Source organism: Natrix helvetica, assembly GCF_964273705.1.
Source record: "Natrix helvetica genome assembly, chromosome: 2".
Lineage (NCBI taxonomy): Eukaryota > Metazoa > Chordata > Lepidosauria > Squamata > Natricidae > Natrix > Natrix helvetica.
The window spans coordinates 224,184,919-224,206,775 of NC_138552.1; the positions used below are offsets into that span (position 1 = coordinate 224,184,919).

At 37.0% G+C, this 21,857-nt stretch overlaps 2 protein-coding genes and 1 long non-coding RNA gene across 3 annotated transcripts in view; 2 read left to right on the plus strand and 1 right to left on the minus strand.

Moving 5' to 3' along the window:
• The window catches only part of LOC309388140, a 432,191-nt gene that overhangs the window by 40,539 nt on the left and 369,795 nt on the right, over positions 1 to 21,857 (plus strand). The gene's annotated exons all lie outside the window — the stretch shown is intronic.
• On the plus strand, positions 19 to 9,484 carry COX20 (cytochrome c oxidase assembly factor COX20). The gene is made up of 4 exons (XM_081940941.1): positions 19 to 209; positions 2,859 to 2,970; positions 3,586 to 3,649; positions 4,371 to 9,484. Exons 1-4 carry the CDS (start codon positions 174 to 176, stop codon positions 4,507 to 4,509), a joined length of 351 nt encoding a protein of 116 aa, XP_081797067.1. The 5' UTR covers positions 19 to 173; the 3' UTR covers positions 4,510 to 9,484.
• On the minus strand, positions 9,318 to 20,083 carry HNRNPU (heterogeneous nuclear ribonucleoprotein U). The gene is made up of 14 exons (XM_081940938.1): positions 19,245 to 20,083; positions 18,526 to 18,637; positions 18,367 to 18,440; positions 16,067 to 16,206; positions 15,472 to 15,571; positions 14,415 to 14,527; positions 13,485 to 13,748; positions 13,178 to 13,297; positions 12,531 to 12,659; positions 12,059 to 12,227; positions 11,359 to 11,604; positions 10,685 to 10,881; positions 9,811 to 9,882; positions 9,318 to 9,681 (listed from the first exon to the last, which is right to left on the minus strand). The coding sequence occupies exons 1-14, from the start codon at positions 19,918 to 19,920 to the stop codon at positions 9,628 to 9,630; spliced, it is 2,466 nt and encodes an 821-aa protein (XP_081797064.1). The 5' UTR covers positions 19,921 to 20,083; the 3' UTR covers positions 9,318 to 9,627.

The window sequence follows — 21,857 nt, forward strand, 5'->3', positions numbered from 1 at the left end:
CCGAGTTAAGAGGGGAGGGGAGAGGCGGGCGGGAAAGGCGAGTGGGTAGAGTGGCTGGTTTTGGGTTTGTTTGCTTTTTAGCATAAGGCCTCTCTGCCTATCGCGGCATTCTGACTCGCTGGTCGTAGTTCTGAGCCCGGACTGCGGGAAAAAGCCCCGGCGCTTGTCTGATCATGGCGACGGAGGAAGAGAGAAAGATTTCTAAGAAGGTAATGGAGGTGAAATCTTCTTTAAAGAGAATTGCTTCTTCGCCGAATTGCTTCAAACCCGGAAGGGCTCGGTTGGTCGAAACGTACCGCCTTTTCAACCGTGAATAGCCACTTTCTCAAGCAGTCCAGGCTAGACGACTTTTCTTCTCCCCGTTCAGAGATACACCGTAGTTCTGATCACGAAGGTTTCGGTGACCTCTCGTCTCCTTTTGACAGCTAAATGTAGGAGTCCTGGATTTAATTTTAATCTGCCAAATCTCCTTAAAACAACAGGCTGCTTTTTTTCCTTCCACGTTGGGCTGATGACAGTTGCTTCTGGAAATGCCATTGCACCCAAGCGACCCTATTTCAAAATAACAGCCATAATCCCTGCTACTCAGCATTATTTTAAAAGGAGTTTGGCTACCACTAGGAAAGAGCGAAAATGAAAGAATGATGGTTAATCTTACTTGTATTTGTTGATACAGACATACAAAGTGTAGTAGTAAAAATATCTTGGGGATATGATCCCAATTATTGTTCTGCTGTTTGAAAGAAATATCCAAATGTACCTAATATTTTTCCAAAGAACCAATAATTGTTATGAAGAGAGTTTTTATCAAATATAATATGCTCAGCATTCTGGTAATTTAAATTCTTAGCGACTGTTACATGATATCAGACTTTCAAAGGATCTTTACCCTCTTGGGAAAGGATCATCCTTAATACAACATATGCATATTTTATAATGTGTAATTGTGTTTATTTGTATGGTGACAATGTATTACAGGCTATACAGTAGTGCTAAATACAGACAACACACATACCTATCACAACATTCTCTTCAGAGTAAAAAATATTATGCAAAGTATAGAAAGGGTGAAGTGAAGAAATTAAAATCAGGAGATATGAAAAAATGTAGTTACATCTAATTCATTATAAAAACATAAGTAATGCCAAGATGGATTGGATCCTTGGCCAGTCTAGTCCAGTAGTCTCCTCACAGTTGCCAACTGACAGCAAAAGGAACCCCATTAGTTTCCCAGCTTTCAAAGACAAGTATAGTATCCCTCACACGTTAATAGTCATTGTCTGACTTCCATGAATTGGTCAAACCTTTTTTGAAACCGGGCAAACTGGAAGTCACCATTATATTTCATAGTAGCAAATTCCAAAGTTTGATTACAGTTGTGATATATGAACACCATTCACTAAATTCATATTTTCTGTCGTGGCAAATAATTGGTTTCTCTGCATCCATATACCATTTCTTATGTGGCCTTTGGTTCTGAAAACTTCTTGCTTTTTTTTTGCAGATCTTATTCCATAAGACCATGACTTTCTCCATCTTCCCATTCTTCTCAACCCTTTGCTATATCTTTACATGCACAGATACACACCATACATTTACAATTCAATTCTCATTCATTTTTTTGTACAATCAAACCTCCACAATATATTTATTTTAATATTCAGCTCATATTCATCGCTGTTTTTGTTTCACTATACACAGTTTTTAAGTATAGAATCACAGGGCTGAAAGGGACATTAGCCCAACCCTCATCCCACCCAAGGAAGGACTTCTTATTCCATCCCAGACAAATGTTTGTCCAGTATTTTCTTGAAAACCACCAGCAATGGTGAGTTGCACTCACAACTCCAAGAGGCAACTGTTCCATCAACTAATTGTTCTCACTGCCAAGAAGTTTCTCCTTATTTCCAGGTTAGATTTCTCTCTGACTAGCTTCCTGTTATATACATGTTATAAATTCTACCCTATGTACCAGTAACTGCTTTCATTTTTATTTTTCCCCTGACACATTCAACTCTCAGCTCTATATAACAAATTGGGAAACACATTCTCTTATATACAGCCATTTTTGTTTCTATCAACAAATGTTTATTCCTTAATGCAGACTTCATACTACTACTAATTTTTCTACCAGCATTAGCACATTTTAAAGTTTTCTCCATATTGAGATAGGAAATTTATGAAAACTGAAATAAGCTCAAAATCTCTTTTCCCAAGCCTTAATAAGAATGCAACTCAGTTATGAAGCTCTTACTGATCCATTCGTAAAACTGTGAGGTCCGTGGTCAGAAACTAATTCAGAATGCAGATGGCTTTATTTAAGTTGTACTAGTAAATTTGATGTTACCAGTAATTTATAACACTGTATCTCAAACCTCCGAATATATTCATTTGAATAATTTATACATTAGAAATATAAATTTGAAGTTGATAATGATTATTAATATGACCAAGCATCACCTTCTGCAACTTATCCACCAGGAAAGTAATATTAGAGTTATCCAGCTCATGATCTACTTAATACTATCAAAGACCATTTGTAAATCAATAGAATCAAAAGAAGCATATTTCCTGTAGCCAAACTAAATTTTAATCACTGAAATATCTACAAGTCACATTTGATGAATAAGTTTTATTTGTTGCAATTGTTTGACTTCACTGTTCAGTTTTTCCTTTCTTTGTGGCTCAGTAAAAAAGGTTTTGCACCAAATTTCTGTTATGCTTAACTATAATAGAGGTTGATGCCTTTTTTGAAATTGGATCTTTATTATTCAGAGAAATTGTTCTTGTCTATTTTAAAGTTACATTTGGTGAGCCCCAAGTATATATTAACTATAATGCATTTAATTTCTTTTCAGTCCTTTCTGCAGGAAATGCTGGAAATCCATAAAATTCCTTGTGCTCGACAATCATTTCTTTATGGAATATTGGGTGGTCTAGGTGTAGGGCTCGGACACTTTTTGGCAACTAGTAAGTAAAAAATAAAGACCTGTTAACATATAAATTAAATGATTGTGTATAAAGTTTTATTTTTTTTATTTTCCCATCATAGTTTCTCAGATTATTATTTGCCATCTATGCACCATTTTAATAAACACAATTGACACCTCTTTCAAAGTAGTACTGTACTTGTTTCTGTCACTCTGCATTCCTTCCTAGAAAAAGTGCATATTATCAACAATCCCTAAGCTTTGAATATTGGCGGTAAACTTTAAACTTCTAAATGTTAATTAATTAAAACTAATAGTAAAAGAATAATTCAGTGATCAACCAGTCTGTTGCAGTCCTTAACTAGAAATCTTATTTCAATAGTTTGCATGTTTCTCCTCTGTTCTTCCTTTATCGATATGCTCTTTGTGCTTTCCAAATAATTGTTCTGTAGTGATGATCTCAGGTTTAATGCAGTTTCAGTTAATCCCATTCAACTAAAATAAGTATTCCAACAATGATCTATTCTATTGTTATGTTAAACTTCAAAAATAACTATTTTGGATTATGTTTTACTGTGATTTCCTATATTTTTGTTATTGCTGCCTTATCAACACATGTTCAGTATGAGTACGATAACTCTTCTCTCATCATCAGGCAAAGTGAGACGATCCTATAACTTGGGAGTAGGAGGTTTCTTTGTGACAACATTAGGATGCTGGTGGGTATAATTCAAAAATTATGATAGCTTACTGTTTTAAGATTGATCATGCAAATATTTTTTCTACACTTATTAATAATCACACAGTACTTATTTGTAGTAAGGTTTCCTTATCACCTGGGAAAATTGTACTTTCCATGCATCTGTCCGAATTTCTACCCAGTTGGTTTCATTGGCAACAATGACCAAACTTTCTTCCATAATTTCCATATAGAACTTGGTTTATTTCAAAATTGGCATCAAATTGTGATTCCCAAATTGTTTGTGAGTCACCCAGTTGTGTTTTTTGATTGGCAACCATGCAATTTTTTTAGACTAGGTAACTAAGCTTTTAAAATTTCCTACTAGTTGCTGTTCTTTAAAAAAGGCTATTGCAATGAAAAAAAGAATAGGCATGTCTGCTGTTTTTTTGTATAGGCATAATGGGGAAGGTGTTTGAAATAGCTTCCATGACAAGTACTGGTGGAAGTCTGATGTTTTTGGACTGACACAGAAAACAGAAATATATAAATATGAATGGCAATAAAATGTTTTTACATAAAGAATAGAGAAAAATGTAGCATGTGTTCTTTAAGTTTAATGTATGTCAGTCTGACAACAGCTGGATTTATATTCTGTGATAAAGAAATCATGCTTTTTTCTTCTTCTGTCTAGTTTTAATTGCTATAAAGCAAACAAAATATAAATAATAATGCAAGTGATAATCATGTGCTTCTTAAAGGTTCTATTGTAGATACAACAATGCAAAACTAAGGTTTCAGCAACGTATGGTTCAAGAAGCGATAAAAAACAAGATACTTTTTGAAGGCACCGAGTTTGACCCCACAAGGAGAAAAACAAATCATGAAAAAAGCCATTAGTTTTAGCAATGCCATTAAAATATTTTATACTGATTATGTGTATTTACCGCACCTTACTGTAATTTAATAAAACATTTCTTGTATTGTAAAAATCAGTTTTTTATTCTCATTTTATCACTGGTTTGTATGTAAATATACTGCTTTGAGAGCATCTTTCTAAAGTGGCACATTCTAGCAATGTTTTTTCTGATAAATTAAAAATATAGCAACAGCACATTGAAGGCTTTATTCATTGGACAAAATAGCCAAAACTAAAGGACAATAGTGGTTACTTTGCTCTTAATGAAGTATAGCAATAATGTTAAAGTTTCTCTCAGCTACTGCCTCTGAGCACAATTTTCCCGCTGTTTCAGTACTATATTAATAGGAAATGGAATAGCAGTTTGCCTGAACTCATGCTACAAAGAACAAATATATTTTGAATGCTATGCTAAAACTTTTGATGATCATGCAAAATATTTCCCGGATTCTAATGTTAGCTATACCTTTGTTCTATAGATTTCAATCTCTTTCTAAATTGCAATACTGTATTTCATTTTCCCCTTTTCAGAATTTTTCATCTGTAAAGGTGCAGTGCCTGAGGCCTTTAGTTTCTAAGAATTGTCGCTTAATTTATATATAGTAATGCACATGGGTTTTTTAAAAATTTAAAACATTTACACTGATGAGAACCAGATGATGTAGCTAGATGACCTTGCGCCAGTCATTTCTTCAGACATAATTTGTGCAGGCTTTGCATCAAGCTACTGTATGCATGTATGGCATATTATCTACCTATCACTTTTTAAAAATTGGCATTGTTATAAAGAAACCAAATACTTGAAAAAACATTTTACCAAGATGTACTATAATATATTGTTACTAATGTCTTAATGACCCACTGATCTTGTAGAATATCTTATTGCTAAAAAAGCAGGATTGTTTTCTTAATTTTAATTGGAAAAAAACTATACCTAGTAGAAAAACTCAGTATGTTCATTAATTGCATATTAATGTACAAAGTATTTGTAAAGAACGCAGTATATTAATAAATGTAGGCTTTTAATGTGATACCTTTTTCCAATGAAGTCTGTACAAGTGCACTGAGAAATCATGTTGTAAATATCTAGAAGCTGCTGAGTTTCTTTGCCCAAGTCATAAAATTGCAACCACGAATTTTACACACCCCAAATTCTGTAGATTAAATAATCTAAAACTTAAATGAGGCCATTGGTGCTCTGAGCTTGTTTTCTTGCAGACCTTTAATTACCCAAGCTAGGTAACATCACTGAGGTCATGAAACCTCAGTGAAACACGCAAACTCAAGAGAATATCAAGGACCCCTCGTTTCAACTGAGAGCTACAAATATTTTCCTTTATTGGTAAATCTTAAAACCTACTTAGGCTCAATTGATTTTTGGTAGGGATTGTAGACTGTTAGCACCTATAAGAAATTGGAAATATAGTAATACCTTTTTTCCCCCTATTTATCTCCATCCCAGTTCTACAGGGCTTATATCCAATTTCAAAATCTGTGCCTGGATTTCCCAAGTATATAGCTATTCACATAGACTAATACTTGTCTCCTAATGTGTAAAGAAACTGGTCATGAAAATTTTTCATATTTTTGGAAATAGTAAAATACTGTTTGAAATACATTGCTTCATCTTTGAAATTTTTTTGAAGTCTGAAGTTCAACTTATCATTTTGTTTTCTACAATGTCAGCAGCCATTTTAAATCTATCATCTTATTATGCTTCAGTAAGAAGAAAAAGTGTTCCTAGATTTGTTTAACCAGCCAGCAGCCAACCCTATTTTATTTAATTTTGTATCTCAACATCTTAAAACATGACTCTAGGCAGCTTACAATGATCAGTGAAAAACAAACTCAATCCAAATTAAAAGACTAATCACTAATAGGTGATTTTATGCAGCAGCTTGCATTTCACTCTTACTAGTTTCCCAAACCTGGGAAGTACTTTTAACCAAGGTTATTGGTCCAGTCATGGAGCAATCTTTTTGGCTGAGAATGGGATTTGAACCAGGGACTTTCCAGCCCCAATTGACTTTAACTAGCACAACAACATGGCAAGAAACATTCCAGGACATTTTGAGGAGCCTGGTCGTTTTGTTATAAATACACTTAGTTTTTAGAGAAAAAGTAATTAGTTAATTCTATTTTCAGCTGAAGTTTTAAACTGATAGAACAGCATTTATCTTCTACGTTTTGGGTTTTAGTCCATGGCCTATTAGGAACCTGGCTGCACAACTGAAGGTGAGCAGCAGTTGAGCAAGCAAAACCATCCCTCCCAAGCTGTGGAAAATTTTTATCTTCCACGAAACCAATCCCTGGTGTCAAAAAGGTTGGGTATCACTGACCTAGAACACACGTTACTTATTTTGAAAATGTATGACAGTCTGAACTGTAGCTAACAAAGCAGAAAAGAGTTAACATGTATAAAAAATATGGTAAAATAGGTATTTGCAACCAAAACTAAAATATGTAACAAAATACGAAGAGGGACTTGCTAGCATCTTGGCCCTAAATCCTGAAAGCAGCATGGTTTTCAGGTCTTTTGGGAAACAAGAAAATTGGGACCACCTGAAATTCAGCAGGAGCCTTTTCCACAAGGAAAACTTCTAACAAAGGCTGTATGCCTTTTAGGTCCCACAAGGAAATACTGTTTCATAGAAGAGATCTGGAATGTGTACGCTGCCAGATCTGGTAAAACAGGCAGAAACCACTGGTGATAAGACAGTCCCTCAGTTGTTTTTGCCTTGCGCTGTGCAGGGGTTAAAGATGACAACCAGCACTGCATTCTTGTTGGAAGCAAGTAGAGTGGCAGAATGCCTGCATTGCTACTTTCTAGACTACCTGTTTTTTTAATGTTTTTTAAGTGCATGCCCAGTGAATGCATTATAATCATCCAACTAGGAAGCAACTAGGGCGTGAAATACATGTCTTGATCTGGAAATAGGACCAACTGCTGCACAAAGTGGATATGTGCAAAGATCCACATGTTCATGTTGCCACCTGCTCCTTGAGCCAAAGCCAAGAGAACTGTGAAATTATGTTGTGTACACTTGTAAAATAGCTTACCCCAAACTTACATTTTTCAAAAACTAAAAGTAGCTCCCCAAATATTTTCTACTGTCCCAAAGGGTTTTTTTTTAAAGAACAAACACATCCCTTCACAAAAAAGGTGCTTTCTTTACAGAAAACAAACTTTGATATCATGTCCAAAGGGATCATATCGTACCCTCATGAATGCAGACTGCTTCATAAAGTAGTTTCCTAGTAAATCAAATTTAGGAATAATTTGTTCATATTAGTAAATATTGTAGGAATACTAAGTCCAAATAGAATGCATGCACTAAGCTCCCAAAAATCAATACAAAGCATCCCAAAACCTTTCTTAGCCCAAATACAAAGGGGAGAGGAATAGAAGGGAAAGGCACAAAATACAACAAATAAATTAGGGAGAAATGATTCTCAGGCGTGCCTAAAATTTATTAAGGCCAAGTGCATTTTGGGAAACAAATCTTTTTTCAATCAAAATAAATTCTATTACTTGTTTTCAAGGACATCAGTATTTTGCTGAAAGCTATTAAAATCTATGGATAACATGTTTCCCAAGAACTAGAAATGCTGAAGATAGTACATGCAAACCGACTGCCAACTTAATGGAATTCACGATAAAATGCACAAAAATGTCCACTTTCATTTTACTCCTGTTAAAGTCACTTGTACCCCACCCCCCACCCCCACAGCAAGTCTTCTCTGCAACTAATTTCATCTATATTAAACTGCAGTCACAGTTCTGCAAAATTCTGGTAATGAAGTTAGGAATTTAAGCACTATTAGTGGACATAAGAAAGCCATTATCAGCTTTAGTGTAGTAACTTGCAACACAGGAATTCAAACTGCAAAAATAATAAACAGGCATATTTCCATATTTTCTATTAAAATGACAATTTGTGTAGGGTTCTCTCCTCTATATCATAGGATGTGGAGAGCATACATTTTGAACCTTCTCAGAAATCAGATTACTTTAAACATTGAATCTAACTGTTTCATTAAAGGGATTTTAGACCAATGTGGTGAGAATCCCAGAGTAAGAGTAAAATGATTTTATTTTATTGCAAACAAACGGCTAAAGTTAATTTCTCCACCCACTTTCTTTAAAGTAAATCAGCAGGCTAAGGAGACACACCCATCTGAAAACTAACATGATTAAAAATTAGATATAAAATGGGTGAATCACAATTTCATTTGTTTACAAAATGGTGGAGTATACTACTACAAGCACACTAAATACACAGTATTTGTGGGGAAAGGGTTACAGACACACAGCTAACTTCATATAGATCCCATTAGACAACTGGATTTACAACAAGTTCGTTTAATAAGAAATGGGCAGAGCCAGCTTTTTCAGAATCAAAATGCAGAACAATGGAAAAAGTTGATGGTGTGTACCTTCACAAGTTGAGCCTCAACAGACAAATGCAACCAGGTTAGATGTGCACTCCACCATCACTATTTAGCTTTAAGGTTTTGCCTCTTCAAAAACATTGCCAAATTTAAAAAAAATACTCCTTTTATTGCCAAGAGACTTTTGATTTTTCTTCCTTCTTCCATACCTAAAAACTGTGTAGAGAGGAGGGAGTGGAAGATGGAGTGTAATGAATGTTATTTACATTGTATTTTGGGTGGAGGGGGGGAGCACAAAAAGCCTGGTTGCTAAATATTCTGTTTTGATGACTCACGACTGTTTCCTAGAAATTGAGGGGAGGGGGAGAAAAAAAATCTTTAATCAGAGGACACCAGATACAAAGCAACATTTTACTTTTGTTGTGGTAAAAAAAAATCACATTTTACAGATAAAATGTAAGAACCCTGAAATACTGACACATTCGCTCATCGTGCACAATGCTGAGGTTCTTTTAAGATTCACTTTAAAACTGCAATTAAAAATGTACAAAAAAAAAAAAAAAACCAAAACCCACAAAGCTTCTAAAAAGGAACCTGCAGGCACTTCCTCTTGTGGAATGTTTAAAAAGTTAGCCTACTAAAGAAAACAGTCGATTTCTTGTGAAGGTTTTGAAGAAATATGGATCAGTTCATTTTTATTTGGGAATTCAATAATATCCTTGGTGGTAATGCTGACTCCATGGCTTCTGACCCCAGAATTGCTGAAAAAGAACAAAGAGAACACAATGTCATGTCAAATTTAAGTTTATGGCTTACTTATGAGACTTATAAAAAGAAAGAAGTATATGCAAAGTGTTTTATTTAAAATTGAGATTGAGAAGTATACTTACACCCTGCTGCCATTGGTTGTAGCCCTGAGATTGATTTTTGTAGCCACGATTGTTTCCCCTTCCTCTGAAATTCTACAAAGCAAAGAAATGGGTTAATTTGGGTTATCTGTTGAACACTAATTTGTCAATCCAATCAAATTTTTGTACTCCAGCAAAATATAAATTCTATTTAAAAAATGCTAAAACTTATTACTAAGAACATGTCCCCAATACACCATAGTATATTTGAAAATGTATTTGCAAGTTATTTCTTATCAAGTACAACATCCATGAACCATTTAGAGCAAAACCTAAAAGCTTTGTTCAGGTTAATAGCTGTATTATTCTATGCAACACTACACTAAATATACTTGGAATCTGCCAGAATTCTAGATAAAAATGTACTATTTTATTTTTAAAAAACCTGACTCAACTACAAGTAACAGTTTAGGACTAGATCCATTTATCTTAATAGCCATTATTTGGGGGGGAAAGTAGGGATTGGGAAACCAACTGATTGCACCATTGTATTTAATGTGGCTGGTGCTCAATTTTTATATGGTGGCATTTATGTTATATATCTGTCATCTTAATCATTTGGAGTCTTGATTACAACTGCACACAAAATGGCATTACAAATAAATGAGTATGGATATTATTCCTTGATTTAAAGATCACCGGAATCAGGTAAAGAATGTAAGGGAGAAAAAACTGATTCAAAGTAAAAGTAACTGAAATGTTATAAATGTTAAAACTTTAGACATACTCTCAGCAACAGGCTTCTTTTCAAGCTTACATATCAAAGGAACATACTTCTTTTAATTATATCTAGATTGATTACTGAAAGCAAATTATTCAAGACAATAAGACCATCTTCTTGGTTCTAACACATTACCTGATTATAGTTCCCTCTGTTGGGCATTCCACCTCTGTTATAATTTCCTCTGTTTGAATAGCCTCCACCGCCACCTCCTCCTCTTACTGGGAAGACAGGACCACGAGGATATGGATAGCCTATGGCTCCACCACCGCCACCTCCACGCTGGGGCATATTGCCACCTCTCCTGTTATAGCCGCCACGATTTCCAGGGACTGTGGGGGGAAAATGCTACTCATTCGATGTCTATTTTTTTAAAACTATTAACCCAGAAAGGCACACACTACAAGCAACTACCCTTCATTGTTAGCCTCTGCCCAACACCCAGGCTGCCATGAATCCAAACCTCAACTGGCAAACATCTGTAGGACCCCAAATAGAGTTCCTTAAGAATCACTGTAGTGAAAGGAAATGACAAAGTCCCAACTTTTTCAGCCACCACCTGTCACTTTCATGTTAACCATGAATCAAGACAAACACTCTTTACAAAAGGGATACTTAACAGCTGCATAGCAGTCTTTATCCTACTTTACAAATACTGATGCTGCCTTGTGTTTGAGCCTGAGAAGTTTCTGGAACTAGATATAGGTAGCTGTAAACCCATCACAACTCTTTTCTATTTTAGGATCAGGCACTTAAGATGATTCCTACAATGTACGGAACATATTAGGACAAATTGCACTACTGTCTACCTCCTCCTCTGAAGTTGCCACGCATGTTAAATCCACCACGTCCTCTCTGTCCACCTCTGTTAAACTGGTTTTTACCACTCTTTTTATTACTTTTCTTTGAACCAGTATTCTGCTTTTTTTCTGGAGGAAGGGCCTTCTTGCTTTCTTCTTTGTACTGCTCCAGAAGTTTTTGGGCTTCATCTTTTTGCAACTCTACGTAGATTATTTCATCAAAACATTCTGACACCTCTGGCAGAGTAAAATTTCCTATAAGACAGAGAGCCCTCAATATTCAGTATTTATTTCTGATAAATCGGAATAAGCCAAAGTTCCCCTCCTATATAAAAGGAATATAAGACAGGTGATCTTCAACTCAAGATGCTAAGAGCAAGATTCTCGAACACTTGACACATTCTCCCTATAAGGTTGAACTGGGAATACATGTCCACTAAACATGTTCAGCTTCGTTTTCTAGGGCACTTTAATGCCAAGACAGCTTTGTGCATCTGCATGAAGCATATCATGACTGAGTAGTGTTAAGGACTGCAGCAGAGGGAACACAATATAGTGTTGTCTTAACAAAGTTACAGAAGTCTTCCAGTTTTTTTTAAAGAGGCATTAATTGTTTAAGGCAAGAAATTTTGAATCTTTATAGATTTTACATTACTCCTTTAAACAGATACTCAACATCCTAGAACACAGTATAGATTATGTTCCATGCCTTTCATTTTGAGCACTGCATGCTCTGGAAGATCTTTTCCCTCCACCTCTGCCTTCTTTTGTGTTCTTTGCTTGTAGTCTTCATCTTTTGGGCAAACAACAACTGCTTTGCGCTGGAAGCCTGCAAACAGGCACATTTTTCTCCTCTGCGCAGCTGCAGACACATTTGTCTGAAAAAAATGCAGTAACTTACTACACGTAGCTGTCATTGTTAGAGCTAAGTTAAATTAGTGTGCTTAGATTTCACCTCCATATGTATAATGCAATGAAGTTTACAAGTAGAAGGAAGTTATGTACGTTAGGCCGAGATTCTAGGGTAATCATTTTCCCCGATTTTAACTGTATTTTGAACACAATTGCTGTAATTTCAACTTTATGCATCAAATATTTATTTCCCACTGAAGTTTAAACTATATGCCCCTTAAACTGCAGCTTAATTGCATTAGTAACATAAAGAAGTCTAGCCCCCATACCTGATCCAGAATAAAGTTCCGTTTCTTACGAGCAGCAATCTCAATAAATTTGCCAAGACACTGAGGTGCTCTTTGAAGCAGTGTGTTAAGTTTTCCAGTGTCAGCCATTTGCCGCTTAAAACCTGCAACCTATAAAAATCAAAGTAGCATATATCATTTCTGATTTTAAGTTTTATTATTCATTTTAAGCTTGATAAATTAAAATGTAAAAAATAAAGCCACTTTATCCTTTCACTTAAGACAATAAATCTCAAGAATAAAACATGCTATCCCAATTTATTTTCAAAGTGTCAATTTGATTAGCCAGTTGCAACATCTTTCAAATCAGAAACACTAATTATTGGAATGTCAAAAAGAACTGTTTCATCTCAACAGCCAGGATAGTTTTAATATTATCTTTCAATCAAGAATCTGAAACACATTAATAGCCACATTTCCAAATATAAGAATCAGGAATTTAATTCCCAACTCACGTGAATAACTGTCCCTGCTCTTTCCAGTAATGTCACATCCTCAATGAAAAGCACACTACAACTGATAAGACTAGTCAACCAAATGATCTGTAACTCCACTGCCAAATTATTTACAACAATCCAGAGTTTCTATATATAAAAATTGTGCAATAAATTAGTACAGTAATATCTTACCATCATTTTGTCCATAATAGTATTTGTTCCAAGGATGTTGTATTTTCCAGGATTATCTGATGAATGTTTGGTGACCCATGTAGTCTTTCCAGCCCCAGGCAAACCAATCATCATGACCACCTAATGAAAATTTAGTAATGATTTTAATTATAAGGCCTCAAAATAAGACACTTCATTACCTACCCAAATGTTTGACGTGTACTATAAGCCTTCAGCATTGCAGGACCCAGTAGGAAGCATAAAAAACAATCCTTCCTTCTGAAAGCACTAAGTTTTTATATTAGTTCAACAATGGGCTATTACTTACTTCACAGTCTTTCTTATGTTCTGGTCCTTTGGGTCCTCTAACTCTATCTTCCAGATTAACATTTTGGATGAATGTATACCCCTCTGGTATGGGAAAATAAGGCTCATCCTTCTGGCCAAAGTTGAATTCGACTGCACAATTATGGCAGAGGACATGTGGGAAAATGGGCCGTTCAGAAAGAACTTCTTTAGGAATCTTGAAAGCAATTCCAAGGTCCTGCCCATTCTTTGAGTAAGAGAATTCCACCTCATCACCATCAAAATTCTGCCATAACAAAAAATATTTTATTAACATAATGGCAAATCCTCAGTAGTTTAAGATATTCAATTCAATTCAATTTATTTATGCTTCTAGACCGCCCCCTCTCCCAGAAGGGACTCGGGGCGGTGTACAGTCCATAGAGAATATCACAAAAATACAATAAAAAAAATTAAATATCAGAAAGAAACCATAAATCTGAACAGATTACTAGTTAAGATCTAACAGTAAATTTTAGACTGAAGGTCTAGTAAAGCTGTAACAAAACTAGAGAAACATTTGAGTCTGAAAAACATTCTGATCTATTTAGGAGTGCTTTGGTTAACTTTAGACAATACTAAACTTCCTCCTTGACTATCTGTTTCAAAGCGGTTCAGTACTATTAAGTAAATTCGCCAAACAGAAGGAATTAAGACATGAGATTCCAAATGAAATATATTGTTTTAATATTCATCTCCTGAACATCCCAAATAACTTCCAGTTCAGAGGATTTATTTGTGGAAAGTGTCTCTGGAATGACGTGGTACAAGAAAAAAATCAGCTGGCTTAAAGGAAAAGGAACTTTTGCATTACTGTAATAGAGTTATCCAGTTAGTTGTTCTAGTTATTAAAAATTACAAACACACAACAATATAGAACATGTATAACTCTAGTAAGATAATGAAGACTTACAGCAAAACATCCGATCACATCATTTTCATCAAATTTCTCACCAAAATCTTCAATCTCACAATTGCATGTCTTTATCCCTTTTAATGAGTATCCATAAGAGAATTCCTCCTCACCTAATAAATGTGAACAATTGCAGATGAGGCTTTCAGACTGTAGACAACACAAAAACATACTAACGGCTTAAGGCGAATTATATATTGGAGAAAAGGAGTTATAGTTTTTTAGCAGGGATGGGTGTTAAAATGCCTATACCAATGGAACAAACTCCATTGTTTTTATATCCAATGAGATTCTCTCTAGCATTCTATACTAACCTCTGAAAAATTATTTTTCACAAGCATTCTCCAGTAAACCCATTATCCTAAAGGGAGTCAAGAATGTAAATGAGACAGACAGTAGAGCTAAACTTGAGAGAGAGACAAAAACCAGTGATGTTTCAAAGTGTTGTTTCTTGTAACTTTCCTTGATGTATGAGAAATTCCTTCCAGTATTATCCTATATAGAAGCTACACTTTCTATATTCCATGCAGAAGAACTTCCAAAAGTAAAAATGATTTTTGTTTAAACTTTTTTTGTAACTTATGTTGATTTTTGTAACATTTTAATCACTGCATTGTGTGCCTTGGAAGCTTAACACAAAGCATTTCTTTTTAACTTTTTGTGAATACAAAATCTAGTTTCAGGTGCAAATCATATCCATGAATATTTCAACTTTGTAAGAACACCAATACAACTAAAAAATTCAAGACAAAAGTTTTGTATATTCTACCATGTATATAAAATATAGCAGATCACATACAAACTGCTTCATATCTTCCCTTTACTAAAAGAACCGAAGAATAAAATGTTTAGCTAAGAAAAGAGGGAAGAGGGACCAAAGATGCCTAACTGGCCAACTATCATATGTACACTTAATTACATTTTATTTTTAGAACAAATGTAACTAATTCCAAACAGGCTATAATTAGCCAATTTTTTTAAAAAAACTGAAGTTTGTCCTCTCTCATCTCAGAATGGCAGCTTAACTCCACAGAAAAACCTGGGGAAAAAATCTTACCAAGCAGCATCCCACTTGTGTTTAGTGACCAGCCAACTCTCACTTCATGTATGTCAATGTCTTTTGTATACAGATGCTTAACAGGGATTTTTTCAGTTACCTATTCCACAGAAAATAATATAATTTAGTTTTGAGAATAAAAACAGCTAGAAAATATATTATACCACCAGGGCTTTCTCTTCAGAATTTCAGCCAAACACACCCAGCTTTCCTCTCTACTTTTCATGCTATATATATATATTGAACATGTTTTTCGCATGGACATTTTCTTGCTATTTTTGCAAACCTGAACTCAAGACACATTTCCTCTTGTGTATGGATAATGCTATTTTGATTACAAAGAAGTCCACTATTGATATTTATTTTAATATTAATCATATACATTCTTCCCAAGAGCCAACAATTCTTTTCTAGCAAGCTTTTTCTTTAAAAGCAAAGGGGGTTACTATACTTTGTATTAATTTTTAATTAGGCCTCTTACATATTCATACTTTCAGATACCAACAAAGTATCTTATTTACCTTTACATGTTGTATTTCAGCAAAAACACTTTCAGCATCAATGAGCACCTAACATCACTATTAATTTCACTTACTTTCATCTCAAAACAGACTTTTCCTTTTGAAACTCCATAGGATGCTCGTCCTCCAGCCCACAGAAAGGCAAAACTTTCCATGGTTAATGAAGAAGCACTAAAACGATCTCTTGAGATTTTAAAATGTAGGTCACAGTTATCTGTCCCAAAAAAAGGGGGGAGGTGGGATACAGTTGAAATCTGTTGTAATACATTCTAACATGAAAATAAACAATGTCTATGGAGAATCTCAATTATCTAGGTCATGATTGTTCCAAAAGTGCTTTTTTTTCAAGATCCAACTGAACTTTCTAGTTTGATTTGAAGCGAAATGTTTTCAAAGAAAAAGCAGAAAGTCCAGTTTCCTCTTGAATGTGGGCATACAATATATGATCTGCCTATTAGTTGATAATTGGATGACTTGTAAAAATTTCCACTCTTTTTAACAATTCACAGAAAGTCAAAATTCAAGTTGCCCTTGTACCAATTATTTCATATCCTTTATTTACAAAGCTGTTCCCCTTTGACCAAGAGCTTTTAATGCTCCATGAATCAGGTTTTGAGTTCTCTTGAGCATCCCAGATCAATACTCAGATAACTATGCAAACAATTTCAATTAGGTTGCAATAAGCAAATAATTTGCTGCAGTATCCTTACTTCTGTGTGTTCACTAACATGTATCCAGCATAGGATAGTGGACACAACACTAGTAGCAAAATAAATGCCAAATGTTTGCCCAACTTCCTTTTGGTGTATGCTCCTTTGTATGCTTTGCTATGTCTAATATAGCAGAAAATTAAAACAGTACACAACATGGTTTTCAAGACAACAGGTGTCATGTTAAGCAATTTTCAATGGTGCTCTAAAAGTTTTTGAACAAAGGACACCAAAATAATCATAAACTTTCGAAATTGATATTAACCTAGAATCATATTATAGATATTGGTCATACACAACAGCTAAAACTAGGTTTCTGAGATAACTAAGAATATTTGATAACTTGGTTTTTATGTTTTTACATTTTTACATTAATCTGTCCATACTGTATGAAATGATAGTATTTTCTTTCCTTGCTTCCAAAATTTTCTATATCATTTTCAATTTGTGGGGTACCTCGAGAGATATAGATGGACACAGAGAAAAATATTGTTCATCAATTTCAACTTCTTCTGACAGATACTACTGCATTTCACTCAAAGCAGCGTAATTTTATATTAAGGTATTCAGAATATTTTTGCCTTTAATGCCAAACTTAAAATTTTGGCCCCTTAACAGGACTTAAAAGTACACTTATTCAGAACTAAGCCTCCCTGGATCTCTATCCCAAAATCAAGCTCACTGTTCATTCAAAACTACAGTGAACATGCAAGCGATAGGCTTTTATAAAACAGAAGTAATAGCTTTCTTCAAAAGCCATGCTCCATATATTAGGTACAGTTCTTTAAAAAAATAAATCTTTAATCACATATCACTTAACCATTCATGGCATGACAAAACTGAAGGAACCTGCAGCAAAGAACAATCTGATTTACTGTAAACTTGATAAAACACATATTTTAAAACTGGTTTCTATCAGTTAGCAATACTTCACCAATGCAGGCTTATGTGCTTCGTTCCAGCATTTAATAATACTTTATTACAGCTCTGAAAGTGCTGTATATAAAATTCCACCAATTTTTATGGAAAATGATATTTTAAAAATTCACCAGTAATTGGTATTTTGCATCATATTGGCTTTGATGGGAATATATAAGTTACAATTTCTCTATAACAATAACTTGAATATAAGCAGTTGATATTATTTTAGTTCAAATGTTGATATCATAAAACTATTCGGAATGACTACAGTAAGATTTTCCAAATAAAGCTTAAAATATATACATTTTTAATGTGTATTACAACCAATCCTACTACCATGTACCACTGAATAATTCCTACTAGCTAAACCGTCAGAATGTAGGAGTGATGAAATATATATATTGGAGCTGTGTAGCAACCCAATGTTGATGGGGAAATGATAATTCAGAGACTAATATAGATGCTGGAAACATAGTTAATTTTAAAAGATAGGCATAGATAAGATACAAAAAACACTCAATCTATAACTATGTATGTTGCACCACTTTTTCATTTGGCTTTTCATCATAATCACCCCATTTGTAAACAATCTTGATAACTTACAATAGTAAGGGACATTTGAACAATCAATTCAAATAAAAGCAGAAATTGTACCTCAGGTGTGGGAATAAGCATAAGTAGATCCTCAAAGTCTTACCAAAGAAGTATCTTTTAAGAGACCAGCATACTTTTTATTTACTTACAAGTATCAAGACAAACCACTGTGTCATCAAAGTGTTCGTCCTCTTCTTCAACAGGTGGCTGTGGTGATTTGGCCCTGATCAATTAAAAAAGGCACTTGAATTCAACTATCAGAAAATATTTAAGTATTTCATTTAAAAAATTTAAATACCACTTATTACCTGCTATACTTGTTTTCTTCAATATACTCAAAATAGCCTCGTCCGTGGTCTTCCCGTGGTCTTTTCACTCCCCTTTTTTTCTCACCAGGTTTTTGTTCAGATTTAGTTTCCCCTTGGAATTTTTGAAGGAAAAAATAAAGTACATTAGAAACAATATCGTGCAGTGCAAAGGGACAAAAATCCTGCTCTGGAAATACGCCCGCAAGCTGACTACGCAACAACCCATCGCTATACAGATCCACCGCTTTCCGTTTTATTTCCAGAACTAGGCCGCCATTTCGCGGTTTCTGGCATCATTTCCGCTCAGTGAATCTGAAGGCGGCTCTAAAGTGACCTCGTAACCCTCACCCAAAGAAACAAGCCGCCGCGAGAGGCCTACATCCGAAGAAATGGATTCGCCCGCCTCCATCGTACTTAGCAAGGCCTCAGCGCCTCGCGAGCGGATGTGACGCAAAGCGCACAAATCCCCCCCCCCGCGCGTTCCACAGCGCGCCCCAGCGGCTCCTCTAGGCCGCCCTTCCCCCTCTCCCCTGCCTCGTTGCTCTCGCGAAATGGCGCAAGAGCCCCTCCCCCTCCGAAACACGCGGCGCGCGAGGCCTGGAAATCCCCAAAGGACGAGTTACCGCGGCCACCAAAAGAAAAGAAGATGGCGGCGTTCCCCGACCCCGTGAAGAAGCTACCAACCGCCCCCGCCCATCTGGGCCCCGCGAAGTACTCACCCGCAGGGCGAGCGGGCCCTCCGGCCTTTTGTTGCTGCGGCTGCTGAGCGGGCGAAAGCTGCTTGGCGCCGGCCTGGCCCGAAGATGCAGGAGTCGAAGCCGAGGCCTCCGGAGCGGTAGCGCCTTTGCCAGACAATTCTTTCGCCACGGCGCCATGGCCGTTGGCGTTCCCGCTGCTGCTAGTGGTGGACGCGCCGGCGGCGGCGGCGTCTTCCTCCTCATCTTCCCCCTCCTGAAAGCCTTGGTCGTCGCCGTTCTCGTCGTCTTCTAGATCATCGGCCGCCTCTTCTTCACCAGCCGCCACCCCTTCGCCGTTTTCTTCGCCCAACTCCATGCCTTCTTCCTCCTCCTCCTCTCCCTGGCAGCCGCCGAACTCCGCCTCCTCATCGTCGTCGCAGGCCGCGGCCTGGTCGGGGCCTCCGCCTCCCGAAGCCATCAGCAACTGCTCCTGGTCACCTCCGCCGCCCGGAGCGGCTTCTCCCAACTCCTCGATGTTGCCATTGCCGGGCTCGGTGCTGGCTAAGCCCCCTCCGCCGGCCTCCTCTTGGTCGAGCGCGGCTTGGAGCCGTTCCATGAGCTCGGCCTTGAGGCCCTTGTCGGAGAGGCGCCGCTTCTTCAGCTCCTCCTTGAGCTCGGACACCTTCAACTTTTTCACGTTCACCGGCGAGCAGCTCATGGCGGCAGCGGTGACGGCAGGAACTCGATGCGGTCTGGGCGTAGGCGGCTGGCTCGTATGGCTGCGGCAGCTGCAGAAAGAGATCCGCCTGGCGCCAAATCCTTTCACCGAGGCTCGCGAGGCAGGAACGAGGAGCGCGACTCACGGGCTCGAGCACGTAACGCTACGCTTAGCCCGCCCCCGCCGCGCGCCGCCTCTCATGTAGCCTCGCCCTCTTTACCACACTGCCTTAGCTCGCCTCTCTGGCGGAGACATACAGTAAACATGGGGGCAGCCAAAAGAAAAAATCTTAAAACTGTTCCATGAATTACGGGACTATGTTCCAAATTACGGGATAATGCATACACTCACTGGATGCTGGGCAATGTATCTTCACTAGGAAAACATGCCTTATTGAATTAGATAGAAAATATTGCTTATTTTTTTCTAGCAAATTGTAGGTTTTAGGTTATTTTTGGCATAAGTTGCACATTTTACAGGAAAATTATTGTCTATGACTACATTAAAAAGCATCTAGACAGAAAATGGAAATATAATGGGGCCAAAGGTTGCATTGCTTGCCATGTATTGTAGTGACTCAGAAGCTATGCAAGTGCACATACACTAACGGAAAAGCAGACTGAATTCAACCTTTGTCCAAGTCATTTTATTAAAAATTGTTCCATTTCCACTCTCAGTGGATGGTTGAATACCCTCAACTATGGAACAGTAGCAGTTAAAATGGCTACACTGGTATCTGAACATTTGCAGATTCCAAAGACTGTCCATCACTGCCAAGGATACCATTATAATAGCTTACATACTTCTCCGCATATTTTATTCTCAATCTATGCTTTTATTTTAAATAATGCACTTTGGATTCATATTTGATAGTCTGTTGTATACCACTCAGTTATTCAACACAATCTTTCTTTTAATTCTGTAATCTTTATTGCCCTCTGCATTTGTTGGGTTTTATTTATACAGAAGCAAGTTTTGCACATTCTTTAACAAAAGTCAAAGAATAAAATTTTAAATTATATGTTAGGCAAATTGAGTCAGCCAATCTCAAACATAAGACCGGCATAGGGCTAAGAACAATTCACCAGGACTCTCTTCTTTAATGGCTAGCTATCAGCTTTTCATGTGTAATATCAATATTTCAGTATACCGGTCACATATTATAGAGTCTTAGTGTGATGAGTATGTGGATGAGAGGTGACAATTACATGCTTTTTATTTGCCTTACAAATTAGACAATAGATTTAAGTGTACTCTTGCTGTTTAGAAACCAATGTATAATAACAAACAGTTCATTTCTATCACTTATGACAAACATTTCAACTTCAAATATTGCCCGATCTCATATCTTTTAGATAATATACAAGAACACGATAGAAGTTCCGGTTCCGGCGGCGGCGGCGACGGGCAGCTCTTTGCCCGCTCCGGCTCCCCGGTGGGCTTCCCCACTCCTTGGGGGGCACAGGACACCCCGCAGAGGGGTCCTGCCGGAGGGGCGGCATCGCGGAGGTCTCCTGCAGCGGCGGCAGCCGGCGGGAGCTCTCTCGCGCGCCCAAGGCACCGGGGAGCAAGCTCGGAGGGCGCATCGCGTTTCCACGCCTCGCGCCTCGCTACAAGCCGACTGGAGAATGCTACAATTGAAGGAAGCAGCTGCGGTGCGGTGAGGTTGCCTCTCTCTTCATCCCTTACTTTGCATGAAGATTTATTCAGCTTTTAAAACTTTAAAATAACTTTCGGAGCATTTTGGAGGTGCGGCTAGAGGGAGGGGGGTTTCCCCCCCCCCCTTGGACAAGCGGCAAGAAACAATTTTGCTCTCAGCCCCCGGGGAAGGAGGAGGGGGGAGAGCCAACGAATGAAGCCTCACTTAGGCTGAGATGATTTTCTTTTCAATTTAATTTTACATATTACAATGATTTGAGGACTTTTGGAACTTTTTA